This window comes from Equus caballus, chromosome 21 (genome assembly GCF_041296265.1).
Source record: "Equus caballus isolate H_3958 breed thoroughbred chromosome 21, TB-T2T, whole genome shotgun sequence".
NCBI lineage: Eukaryota > Metazoa > Chordata > Mammalia > Perissodactyla > Equidae > Equus > Equus caballus.
In genome coordinates this window covers 45,803,951-45,817,480 of record NC_091704.1, presented here as the reverse complement: position 1 = coordinate 45,817,480, position 13,530 = coordinate 45,803,951, and the positions used below count along the sequence as shown (strand labels likewise).

The window sequence follows — 13,530 nt, the reverse complement described above, 5'->3', positions numbered from 1 at the left end:
TCCTGTTTCTTGAGCAGCCCCTGCCCCGGCAGGACTGGCTGAATTCCACTCCTTGGTATCCCAGGACAAAGAATATAAGCCTAAAGCTTAAACCTACATTTCACTGAAAGAAGAGAACAGAGAGGATGAGAAATGGAAAAAGTATTCGTACCCACAGAACTGATAACTTCATTTTCCTCACAACTGCTCCTCAGGGAAATACTTTCACCACTTATTTTCTGCTTAAATGGCTTTTGCTTCTCCATGAGCCCAGCCTCCCTGGGCAGTAGGGGCAGGACATTTGGAAATGCTAGAGGCAGCAGTGGGAACAACAGGACCGACTCTTACTAATGCCACTTATGGCTGTTGCCACAGATTGCACCTCTGACCTAGATCGATTTCCAGAGGTTTAAGATTTTTCAAAACATCACACACTTTGAAATGAACACATGATTCCTGTGATTTCTAAAAGTTAACCCTTGGTTTTCTGTGCTGAAGGAGGCAAAGAAAGAAGTTGGTAATACAAAAATTGTTTCTAAGGTCAATGGGGTATGACTCAATGTCTGTCGCTGGACCTCTTTCCAACGACTGCCTCCCGGGGCGGGGGGCGGGGGGTCGGAAGGATCCAGTGAACAGGTGGTGCAGAGACAAAGCACGTGAGAGGGAAGGCTGTGGAGGGGTAGACCGTGTCCTTCTGGCCACGCACTCCTTCACTTTTATGTACTTTGCTACATTGCTGATTCTGGTGCTTCACCCTATAGCAGCCCTAGTTTTATAGGTAGTAGTTACAGGCCAGAGGCAGAAAGTTCCAGAACAGACTTAGACATGATCTGAAAGGAAGAAGAAAGGCAGAGACTTTGTCATATGGCACTATCAAAGCCCCCAAATGGACGAAGAGCCCCATGGACCTGACAGGCCCCGACCCCTGCCCTCACAGGCCTTGCCAAAGTTCATCTAGCCCAGACCTGAAGACGGTCTGTCTCTACTGATGTTCATGGCTCCTTTACAGCTCCCAGCCTCTTTTTGCAGTTAGATTGTGCCCACAGGACTAAAGCCAACCAGTGAAACATGAGCAGAACCATTTGGGTCACTTCCAGGCCAAGGCCATTCATAACAGTCAGTCTGCCTCTTCCATATCTGTTTTCCCCTCTGCAGTAAGCTGAAAGCCATGCATTTCAGATGTCTTAGCGACAAGATGAAGCAGGGCCACCCAGCTGCACCGGATTTCGAATGGGTTAAAAATAAACCTTCATTGTGTTGACTTTCTAAGATTTCAATTTCTTAGTTACTGTAGCAGAACGTATCCCGTCCTAATAATCAATCCAACGCCTGATTTTGTGAAAGAAAACTACTGTCCCAGTAGATATGAAAAATTGGCAAACTGGACACAGAGAAAGAACTCTGGGCTGGGAATCAGGAGGCTGGTTATGGTTTGGATTCGGCCATGATTTACAGTCTGCCTTTGGGCCAGTTGCTTGACTTTTGTGGTCCTTAGGTCCTCGACCAGAGCAGTGGTTTTTAACTCTTTCGGTTTTGCTTTTTAAAAGACATGTAACCCCTTCTTCAAAAAAAATCTTTCTGAATGCCAGTATATAAAGCTGACAAAAGAAAAACTGCCTCTCTCTTTAGAACATGACCACACAGTCATTCCCCACAGAGGCCTCTGGGCCATCTCTGTGGGACCCTGCAGACCCACGGGCACAGAAGGCAAACCACGGGCTTAGACTGCCTCCATGGCCCATTCTGATGCTGACATGGGTTCCTAGTGAGAGAAGCTGTTTCTCACCTGTCCCACACGTCACACTGCACTCTGTCCAGTGGCCATACTGCCAGAAGTACACCAGCTTCTCCACATCATTGTCAAGGCCATCTTTCCGGATGGTGTACTCATACTTGATGCCAGGGTTAGTCACCTGGAATAGAAGCTAAAAGGCAAGAAAGGAGTCATGTCAAACTCTTTCATGACTTGATACTGCAAACCACAGTCCTGTAAAAATACCATATAATGTCCACCGTGTTGAAGTAGCTATGGAGGCATGCACTGGAACCAGTGCCATTAAATGGACGCATCTCCACCTCTGCCTCGACTTGCACCTGTACGTCTACTTACATCTCTGTCTATCTCTAATCTCCTCCATTCTGTTATTGCTTGACTGAATTCCCATGGGAAATCATGGGTAGTCTAATCATATGCAAATTACTTTGGGGAAATGGCGAGGAGTGTCCTTTCCAACAATAGGCTGGTAGGTCACCTTGTGCCTTCGTGTACTTTACTAACTTTGCAATTATGGGTAATTACTTAATCTCTTTGTGCCTTACTTTCCCTCCTACAAAGTGAGGATCATAGTATGACCAATAGGGTTGTTATGAGTGTTAAACAAATAAATAAATGTAACATGATATGATTAGAACAGTGCTTGGCATGTAGTTGACACCCAATAAACATTAAATTTTATTGTTGTTGTTACTTTATGATGCTCTTCTCTAGCTCCTGGGCTGATTAGTTCCTTTAAAGTGTATAGTTCTGGGATAAAAATGGTCATGGGTTTTGGCCAAGGCATACTACTCTTGAGATCTTCCCCTCACACCCCTCTTCTACAGGCAACCTACTTGCCACACGTTTAAAATGAATTCATCTTAAACTTAGAGGTGGAGGATTGGTTGCTGCATGGGATTGCAGGTTCCCATACGTAATAATCCTCTCTCATGTGGGCAGGAAAGATGTAAGGCCTCTTGACATTTATGGATCATAGCTGTCAAGCTTTGATCCCCCTCTAACTTCTGAGTGTGGTTAGATCTGACTCTCTCTTGGCCCATCTGTCATCCCCAACCTGTTTTGCCTCTACTGGTATAATTATTCCATTCCTTTTCTGTAGTTCTCTGTCAACATGAAACACAAATTGCACATGCCTTTGAGGAGCACATCCTACACACTAACCACTCTCTCCTCCAAGAGTTTCACAAAGTCAAATCTTTTGCCCAAGGAAAATCACATAATAACAGGTGAAAGACCCATGTAAGATCCTCACCACTGCTGGAAAGTGATGGGGTTCAGGGCAGGTCACCCCAAGATGCACCATGCTGGTATGTGGATTATTTCGAGCTGAAGAAAATAAAGACTCAGAAGACTCAGGAAGAATATTCGACTTTCTCCCTGTAACTCCCTAAAAGAAATTTAAAATAAAGGCCTGTCCCCAGGACAGGCCATCACCATAACCCAGTCTGGCTATGGGTAGACTGGGAGGATTCTTGCTAAGCCCACTCTTATCCAAGTTCTATTTACCAAACATGGCTTTTCCATTTCCATCTGAGTTCTCTTCCTCCCCTCTGAAGTCCCAAATCACTACCCCAATGCCATAAGAACCTTAAGGAAAATGGGGGAATTCTCCCACTTCCCCAACAAAAGCTACTTGGAAATTCATGTCACACTGACATAGACTAATAGCATTCTTTCTACACCTGAGGAACAATCACCCTCAAATAAACAGCCTGTGTCAACCATACTATAAACTGAACTCAAACCTCCAAATGGATGGTTTTAGGGCCCCTGACATTTTATTATGAGGGTTTCAACAATTTCTAGGCAATAAAGGATTAATGCACAAACTAATATCTTGCTTCCCACCTTGTTCCTTGCTAAAAGAAGTTTTAAGTATTCTTAATAATTGTTCCCTGGCAAATACCTTGGAAAAGAAAATTAGAAAGATCCTAACTAATAGACATGTCAGCAGTTTCCTCCCTTCTGCATTACCTGGATCCATACTGACTCATTGGTGGGACCTGTGGCTATCAGTTTCTCCAGGTCTCCTTTCCTGTCATACTGAAAGATGGTCCCTGCTAGCTTGTAGTTCCCATTCCACTGAATAATAAATCCTCCATTGAGGTAATATTTTTCAGGGTCTTCACTCCTGATGGCCAGGAAGTTTCCAGCTCCCTCAACCTCCATTATCCGTATGTCCCTTGCTCCTTTTGGAATTAGACCAATGTCAACATAACCTAAGGAGAGAAGATAGAATAATGAAAGAGGCATGAGAGCTGAGCCGAACACAATCTATTTCTGACCCATTGTTCACCCTCTTCCCAGCATCCTCATCATTTAGTCCCCTTGCCTTCCTCCTGGGTGGTCACTGGGACTGGTAGAATCACCAATTAGGGGGAAGTTTAAAGACCTTGGTCAAGAGCAGAATTCTCAGGACTTGATCAGGACTCAGGATGTAAACAGTTTCATAAGGAGAGGTGATATAAATGCAGACTGGACTCAAATGCTTTTGTAGTTGATCCAGCATTTAGTTTTCTATAATTTTATATTGGTAGTTTAAAATTTTACAGCCCCTAGCTAGTTTCTCAATAGCATTTCTGCTTCCCTATTGTTGCTGCAATCAGATTAATCTTCCTAAACATTGCACTGGATACATCTTTTTGCTTATCCTCATTGCCTGCAAGTTCAAGGCAAATTTAGAAGTAATTTAATCGTAGCTTAAATGCCTTAAGAGAATCCTGGAGCGAATCTTAGAACTATTGCCACCTGGAGCTCTTGAATACAGCTTGTGAAGAGAAACTCAGCTCTGAGCACAGCTTTTTATATTGCTGGACAATTCTATTTATTAGAAAAGGTTTTTTTCTTATATTTTGCTGAAACATGAACTTATATTTTACTCTCATGTGTTCTAATTCAACCTTCTGACAAAGTACAGAGGACATCCACTTAAAAACGATGATTAGTTCTAGCTACAGACATATCCTTGCTTACTGGTTGTTGTGGTAGGAGACATAGTGGGGAGAAAAGGAATTAACACATAGTGGTCTCCTCTCTTTGCCAGACTCTATGCTAAGCACTTTATGCATTCATCCTATTTGTGCTTCGTAAGAACCATCACCTCAGAAAAGGGACGGAATGAAAAGAAGCTAGACTTTGGGGATGGCATTGTCAAAGAAGTCCTGGGGCACGGGAGTCAGAACACTTCTCGAGTTCTAGTTTCTGCATTGTTGCAAATAAGCTCTTCTTCTTTTCTTAGAATCACCTGGAGGTCTTCTTTTTTTTGTAGGGAACTATTCGCCCTGAGCTAACATCTGTTGCCAATCCTCCTCTTTTTTTTTCCACCCTAAACCCCGGTGCCTGGTTGTATATCCTTGTTGTAAGTCCTTCTAGTTCTTTAATGTGAGCTACCACCACAGCATGGCAACTGACAGATGGGTGTTGTGGTTCTACAATGAGGAAGTGAACCCAGGCCACCAAGTGGTGAAAGCGCTGAACTTTAACCACTAGGCCATCAGGGCTGGCTTGCAAATGAGCTTTTGCAATGTTCATCAATGAAGGGACTTGAATGAGGTGATGTCTGACCTCCCTCCCAGAGCAGATATTTGATCATTTTGCCCTTTTCTCAGCTCAACATTCTTTATTTCTTTAACCTTTCCATATAAAACTTGGTTTTAAGACCCTGATCACCCCAGTCATTTTCCACTGGCTGTACACTAGGTTTTTTGGCCTGACAAGCAAACCCACATCTCTGTCACTCGAAAGTGCCCTGACTCCTCCCTCTCCCTCAGACACTAAAGTAGCATGGGGTCCTGGGAGCTAAAACCTAGGGCTGGCCAGCGGGAGTGATTTGCTCAGAAGCTGGGTATAGACCACAGCCTCAGCCCCATTTTTCAAACTGCCAGCTCCCATCCAGAAGAACCAAAATGTAGGTCTTGCAGTACTTGATTAAATTCCATTTGGCCCTCGCACACTTGCCTGAGGCAGTTGATTAAAACTACTCATTTATAACTAGCTCAGGAAAAATATTTATCACATGTAACTGAGGCGAATGCAGTTCTTAAAAATGCCTTTGGAGTGTTGCTACCCACAGGCATTTTCTGACTTAGGATGTCGCATGCCTTCTCATAGCAGGACTCATGCAGGAAAATTAACTGGCATTACGTATTATAGTAATCACCTTATCCCTTGTTTAAAAACAAGCAAAGAACAAAACAATGAGAACTAGATGGAAAAAAAAAACTAAAAGAGTTTGCTTTACCTTTCACTTAAGAGAGAAAATCCAAAGTTAGAAATATTTATCATGGGCAGATTCTGCAAATTGAAAGGGGAGGTACATCAAATTTAAAATAAAAGCTTTCAGTGAATATAAGAGCTGCTTTTGAAGAGTTTGTAGACAGAAGATGTAAACCAAGGGAGATTTAACTATGAACAAAAGTAATACATATTTGCAATATACATTTGCAAAAGAATACCTAGAAAGAAGTCAAAGTCAAAGGATAAATTTATGGTGACTCGGAGTTAAAAAGAACCATCATAACATATCTACCAGACTCCTTTGTGCGCAAATAAAAGCCCACAGCAGAGAGGAGTGTAAAATAAAAAGTAACAGTTTCCATTTTCCTCCACCCCAGTCTTATGTCCCAAAGATAATTAGTTATAAGTTTCTTGGATTCTCTTCCAAAATCTTTCTTTGCGTGTATAAGCACACATACACATAATTTTTTAAACAAGTGGGATCGTACCCTAGGTAGTATTCTAATTATTGCTTTTTAAATTTAATATATCTTACAAATCTTTCCATATTTTTTGAGCCTTTCAACAATTGCAAAAATGACATAAACCCATTTATTTAACCAATCCACTGTTAATGGATACTTAGATGGAAGGGAATGGCTACCAACCTCTTTATCTATAAAATTAGGAAATTGAGTTCCCAAGAGAGGAAGAAATCTATGCCACATCACACAGCTAGATGGAAAATCTACAAACCTCTGACCAGGGGTTGCCAACCAACTCCTAAGATAGTGTTTTTAATGAAAAAATGAGGTTGGTAGAACATAGATGAAAAAAATCCCCTTGAATGTCTCATCCTCATGGGTCTTATTTACAGAAATGAGAATCATATTAAAAGGTTGTAGGGGTGGAGAGTTATTGAGATATTTATTCTATGTTAAAGGGAAGGTTGACAGGGTTGGTTAGAATATCTCCAAAGTAATAAAAATGAAGAATATCTTCATTCAGCAAATCACTCTTCTCCTATCTTCCCCAGTAAACGTGAGCCACTTCCACTAGCATTAGCAGAAGTAGGAAAACATAATCTTGATCTCAAAGAATCAGAAAGTGACCCAAACTTAATATTACAATTTGGGGTTTACAATATTACAATTACAATATTGTAACAATATTCATACTACAAAAGACTTGACATTACAGCTAAACCAGTGGCAGGACATCAAGGAGAAAAAATGTCTGACAGATGTTCCATCAACATAACTGTAGAACAGTTAATGATTTGGTGTCCTTTATTTTCAAAGGAATGTGGAATCAACCTTAAGAAAATGAGTGCTTATTGAATACCTACTATATATATAGACCATATTTGCTGATTTGGGGTTGGGCAGGGTGAAGACAAAGCCTAAAAGACAAATCAACCCTCATTTATAATTGCATTAGAGAAAAAGAATAAAACATAAGGCGAAATAAGGCAGTGATACAAGATAGCACAGAAATAAGTACAGAAAACAACTATATATCAGGTGTCTTCGAGGAAAGGAAGTAAGTTCCCTCTTTTGACTTTGGCCCTCACATTAATTGGCCTACTTCATTTCACAAATTTTTGCATCACTTCTTGGCCTCATTCACATGGTGGGTGGTAGAAGCCTGGGTCTTTACAATGGCACGAAGCAGAGGCAGGACCCAGTGAATGCCCCGTGGGTGTGTGGAACACAGACCACCTAACTGGGTGCTGCAGAGTCTAGAGTGAGCACTCGCTGGATGTCCCCATTGTGCTGGGGCTGGTGGTGCCAGAGGACTTTGAGGAACCTGTCAGGGAACAAACAGTCTAAGGCTGACACCACTCGCTGGGTGCCAAGAGCCACCAGAAGCCCTCTAGGCAGCAGATGGGAGAAAGAACTGAAAACACAAAGGCATGAGGGATGCCAAATGCTCAGTGGTGGGTGTGTGGCCAGAGGTACTGAGATTTCTGAGGCAGGCATGGGGGTGGGAGGGAGGCTCAAGACGCTTTTGGTCCCTTTTCTTTAACCCCCGGAAACCAGAGCAGAGACAAGGACCCAGAACTAAAGGCCGATTTCCTAAGGGCTTAAAAGACTAAGTGGTAGAGATCTGAAAATGAAAACTCTGCTTTTCAAAGGAGTTACCATAATGTTAGGAGTACAGCATATCTGATGCCAAAGATACGAATCGCCACAGATAAATAAAACTGAGGGTAAATGTAGAAATGTGATTTTAAGTGTGACTTTGTAATTCAAGTAAATAAGGTCACATCTAAATAACAGAAAATATTTACGTAATACCTTTGTAAAGACTGAATAAACATTAACTATCATCGGATGCATGATCATAAGCTTTAGGCACACTCGGTTATCACTCACATCCCTAATGAGTAATGCAAAGGATATGTTTAAGGCATAATAAAGCTATTAATCAAGGACATGAAATATAATCCTCTAGTGAAAATTCTAAAGGGCAGAGCAAGCATTCCATTTTATAGTTTAACCTTATAAATTGAATAGTCAAAGATCAAACAATAGGGATGGAAATTAAACAAATTTAGATTACCCACTGTTACGTGTCCTAGGGAAAAATAGGTCATTTAATCAACATACCTGATGTTCTCAGGATCATATGTAGTAACTCGTCCTGGCTGGTAAGCATATTTAGGACAGAGATGCTGCTTTGCCAGAACCCAGGCAAACAGTGCCCCAGTATATCTGGAAGGGCCCCTATCACTTCCTGTGCCCCTCACCCTACCTCACCTACCTGAGGCGTCACCCCTCAGGCCCTACCTCAGTGTGCACACTGGACTCCCACCTCCCAGACCTGCATCTCTTTGGAATCCAGAGAATTAAGGTGACCCCACCTCCCCAAAGGAGCCGCAAGTGATGACTACATCTACAGCTCCTTGCTGGCACCAAGGGACCACGAGAACTATTTTAACTGGAGACAAATCTGCAGGAGTCATAGCTGATTTGGGTGAGGGTGGACTCTCCACTCCCTGAGGATTTATGCAGCTCAAAGCTGCATAAAGGAAAAACCTCAAAAAGGTAATCATGGGAAAGGAATAGTAGAGTGTGGGTAAGGAGGTGGGTGTTAGGTGGCAGAAGCCACCTGGAGAGCCATAAGGGACCACTAGGTGGGACCCCCCTTACAGGGAGAAATTGGGAAGAAAAGCTAGCTGAAGCAATCCTGCCTTACCTCTCCTTTGGTCCTGAAGGTACACCCTGATTCTTCTGCCTTTACACCCACTGCTGGCTTCTCTGCCCTCACTTAGAGAATGTGCCCTTGTGTCTTCATCCTTCTCAGCCAGCTTTTGAGCTCTTCTCTCCCCCACTTCTCAGTCCATTCCTATGCCACGGGCCTTCAGTGTGATCCTCTTCCAGGGATCACACTCTTACGCCTGTTCCCGTGGGCAGCCACCAGGCCAATGTAGACCTCTATCCAGTTCAATCTGATGCTTCCTGTAATTGGTTAGCAATCAACCCCTCTCCTAAAACTGCCAAGGAGCCCTTATCCTTTTGTAGTGAAGGCTATATTCCACTTTGAATTCTTTGAAAGTCACAATCTGCTTAAGAAAATAATCAATCTTGCCCTCCATTCTCAGTCCCCTGCCACTTCAATTATTTATTTGTTTGTTACCAGATCCTTCTTTCTGTTTAAACATCTTCCTCACAGTCTGGCAGGCAGAGCCGTCCCCAAGGCACACACCACAGCGATCCTCCGTGGCATTGGAATCGATCTCATAGTCACAGCCGACCATCTGCAAGGAAGAGAGGTTGAGGATGAATGAATGACACAGGCAGGAGACGCCACACCTGCCTTGGACTTCTGACTTCTCTTTTCCCCCTTTGCTCTTGATGACACTCAGGCTGGGGGCAAATATAAAAATAAATGTTTCCTTTCCTAGTGGCAACCAGAGGAATAACCAAAGCATCCACCAATGATTGTAACGAAAATACTTGCTTAAAGGAGAACAAGGTACACACTGAGTGGGTCTCCAATTTCTCATTAGTCAGAGGTAAAATTGAACACAGTTCCAAAAATTTAATTATGGAAATGTCTTGGAAGCAGAGTTGATGGAGCATCAAGTCCCTTTCAGATGTGAAAACCTCATGCCCCCTCCTCTCTACTGAGATCTCTCAGGGGTGATGTAATTACTCCACCAAAAATTTGGTTGTTCAACCCCTTTATATTCCTCACTGGGATTATTCTCTCTGTTTTCTGTCTGAGGACAGCAGGTGAATCAGCAGCCATCAGAGAAAAGCAAGCTTAATGCTGACACTACTCCTGTCCATGAGGGATGAAATCTCTGACCTGCAGATCCATCATCAGACCCTTCAGAGCCTCCCATAACCCAGCCCCTACTGAACTTCACACTTAGCCGTGTCTCAGCCATCCTGACTTTCCCTCCAGCTGCAGAGGAAGAACTGGCTGTTCTGTCTCTGAGCCAAGACCTAATCTTGCTCCTGTGCTCTGGACCTGATCCCTTCCCAGTGTTCTGTCCATTGGTCTTCCTGAATCATCATCTCTCCCTTCCAAGGGCTTCCTTCCCCTCAGTCATCAATATGACCAAGTCTTTCCCACACTAAAATTCCAATTCTGGAAAAGGAGAGCAATTAAGCTTGGGTGTTCTGTAGCATCAGATACCAAAGAATCATGACTCTTAGGTTGAAAGTCATGAAACGTGAATTTCAACTGAGCTTCTCTGCTGCCTGCCTTCTTCCAAGGCCTGTGCTCCTCATCACATTTCAGTAGTAAAAGAAAAAGGGCAAATGACACCATATTCTATTAATCATATTTTTCTTTCCTGTTCGGGAAGAGTTGTGGCCAGGTATTTTTTTTTTCTCTCTCAAAGATAATTTCCTTTCTTATTTTAAAGCCACCTCAAATCTACTGAAGGGAAGAACAGTTCCCTTTAAATATACCTTCCATGAGCTAAATAGAGAATGAATGTCCATTGACAGAAAACAGCTCCATTCCTCAGGTTAATCATCTCTAATTTCCTTTAGGTCCAAAGACTATGCTACTTGATCCATTTGGGGGGAAAAAAAAAAGTGCTAAGAGATTAAAAAAAGAAAAACAACTTAATCATGCTAATCACAACAGAAAGAAAAGAAATTGCCTGGATGCGTGCCTTCAGCCGTTATGAGTAAAATGCCAAACTTTCTCCAGTGATATGTTTATGTCAAGCTTGAGCATCCTCTAATAAGCTGACCTTTACAAATTATATTCCCAGTGACCTTCATTCCTTCACTGCTTTGGAATGAGCCAGGGAAACTTGCTCTGAGACATATTAATTTGAAAGTGTTTTTAAAAATCTCTATCAAAAGGGGATAGATAAAAAATGTGAAGAATAAAGGAAAGAAAGCTAGAAAAACAAATTCCTTGAGCCCGCCTTTCTTCTCTAGTAATATTTGCCTGCATACAGGGCTGGGGAAGAAGGCACACACGTCCCCAGTAGGCTGTCCCACAGCATATTAAATGAGTTCTTATGGAGACTTCACCCCATTGCTTCCGCCATCAGCTGCACACAGTACAATCAACTCTGAATGAAGTATATAACAGAAGGCCCATGAAGGCACCAGCCAGTCCTTGTCACTCATCAAACATAGTGGCTCTCAAGGGAAATAAACAAATGTCACTCTCCTCTTTTATGCAATGTTCTCTGGCAACAGGGCCCACGACAAGATTGTCTTTCTGCCTTCAGCAGAAAGCACTGAAGAGGTGGCTCTGCTACTGCTACCAAATGTGGACAACGGTGCCAGCATGGCTCTCCTCTGATGTGACTCTTATGATGCCAGACAGCACCTCATGGGGAAGCAGTTTTGAAAAAAAAAAGAAAACCACTTTAATTTCCCATGATATCATCCTTTCTTTCTTTAAAAAGCAGCTTTATTGAGGTATAGCTGATATACAAAATACTGTACATATTTAACGTGTACAACTTGATGAGATTGGACTTACACAGACACCTGTGAAACCATGACCACAATCAAGGTAATAGACATATCCATTACCTCCTTGTGTCCCTCTTTTTGTGTTTGTTACGTAAGAACACTTAAGATGAGATCTACCATCTTAACACATTTTTAAGCGCACAATAACAGTATTGTTAACCATAGGCACTATGCTGTACAGCAGATCTCCAGGACTTACTCATCTTACACTAAAACTCTCTAATCATTCAATAGTTCTCTCTATTGTTCCCTCCCCTCAGCCCTTGGCAACCACCATTCTATTCTCTGCTTCTATGATTTTGACCATTTTAGATTCTCATACAAGTATAAATATGCAGCATTTGTCCTTCCATGATTGGCTTCTTTCACTTAACATAATGTCATCCCTGCTCTTCTATGTTGTCACATCTGGCAAGATTTCCCTCTTTTTTAAAGTTGAATAACATTCCATGGTATGCATATACCACATTTTCTTTAGCCATTCATTTGTTCATGGACATTTGGGTTGTTTCCATATGTTGGCTATTGTAAATAACACCGCAATGAACAGGGGAGTATAGATATCTCTTCAAGATCCTGATTTCAATTCTTTCAGAAATGTACTCAGAAGTGGGATTTGTGGGTCATGCGGTAGTTGGATTTTTAATTTTCTGAGGAACCTTCATACTGTTTTCCACAGCAGCTGCACCATTGCACATTCCCACCAACAGTATACAAGGGTTCCAATTTCTCCATACCTTTGCCAACACTTTTGTTTTTTTGATCATAGCCATCCTAATAGGTGTGAGGCAATATCTGAATGTGGGTTTGATTTGTATTTCTCCAATGTTTAATGATGTTGAGCATCTTTTCATATATCTGTTGGCCATTTGTCTTCTTCAGAGAAATGTCTATTCAAGTCCTTTGCTCATTTTTTAATCCGGTTATTTATTTTTCTGCTATTGAGTTATAGGAGTTTCTTATACATTTTGGATATTAGCCCATTATCATAAATATGGTTTACAAATATTTTCTCCCATTCTATAGGTTGCCTTTTTATTCTTTTGATTATTTCCTCTCCTGAACAGAAGCATATCATTAGTTCTTGACACACTACCTTGAGTATTACTTAGAGAAATCAGGTCCTAGTCTTTCACCAGGCCTGTAGCTGTACATGAGTGAATAAGTAAAGTACATTCTTACTAATTCTCATTTTTTGCTTCTGAGTTAACATTGTTTCACTTTGTAAATTCTCAAGTGACTGAGAACTAAAATACCAACTGGTGCCATGATCTAATCCACCTGGAATGTCATCATTTTTTTCTACAGTCCCTTGGCAAAGGTAGAGACTGGAAGGACACCATTTTCTAAGATGAGATTCATTGCCAGTCAATGAAATGGTAAATGTGAGGATAGAGTAGAGCTTTGCTTAGCCGAAAAGAAGAGGTAAGTGATACTGTCATTTGGGACAGTAGCAATGATGTTTTCCTCACCATAGCTTTGAGGGCCAAGAGAAAAGATCTGGCCCAAAAAGAAACTGATTTGAAGGTGTTCAGCATATCACTGAGATGGCCAAATGGCCTTGAGAGGGAACAGAGAAGGTTCAGGACAGTTTCCAAA

General features: G+C 41.9%; 1 protein-coding gene across 3 annotated transcripts in view; it reads right to left on the bottom strand.

The window, feature by feature from the left end:
• Nucleotides 1-13,530, bottom strand: part of ADAMTS12 (ADAM metallopeptidase with thrombospondin type 1 motif 12) — a 314,813-nt gene that overhangs the window by 78,590 nt on the left and 222,693 nt on the right. For all 3 annotated transcript variants that reach the window (XM_001498142.6, XM_070246349.1, XM_070246350.1), the window contains 3 exons: nt 9,614-9,734; nt 3,731-3,975; nt 1,766-1,904 (listed from right to left, as the gene is read on the bottom strand). In XM_001498142.6, the coding sequence (XP_001498192.3) occupies nt 1,766-1,904; nt 3,731-3,975; nt 9,614-9,734 (505 nt within the window). The remainder of the gene's footprint in view (nt 1-1,765; nt 1,905-3,730; nt 3,976-9,613; nt 9,735-13,530) is intronic.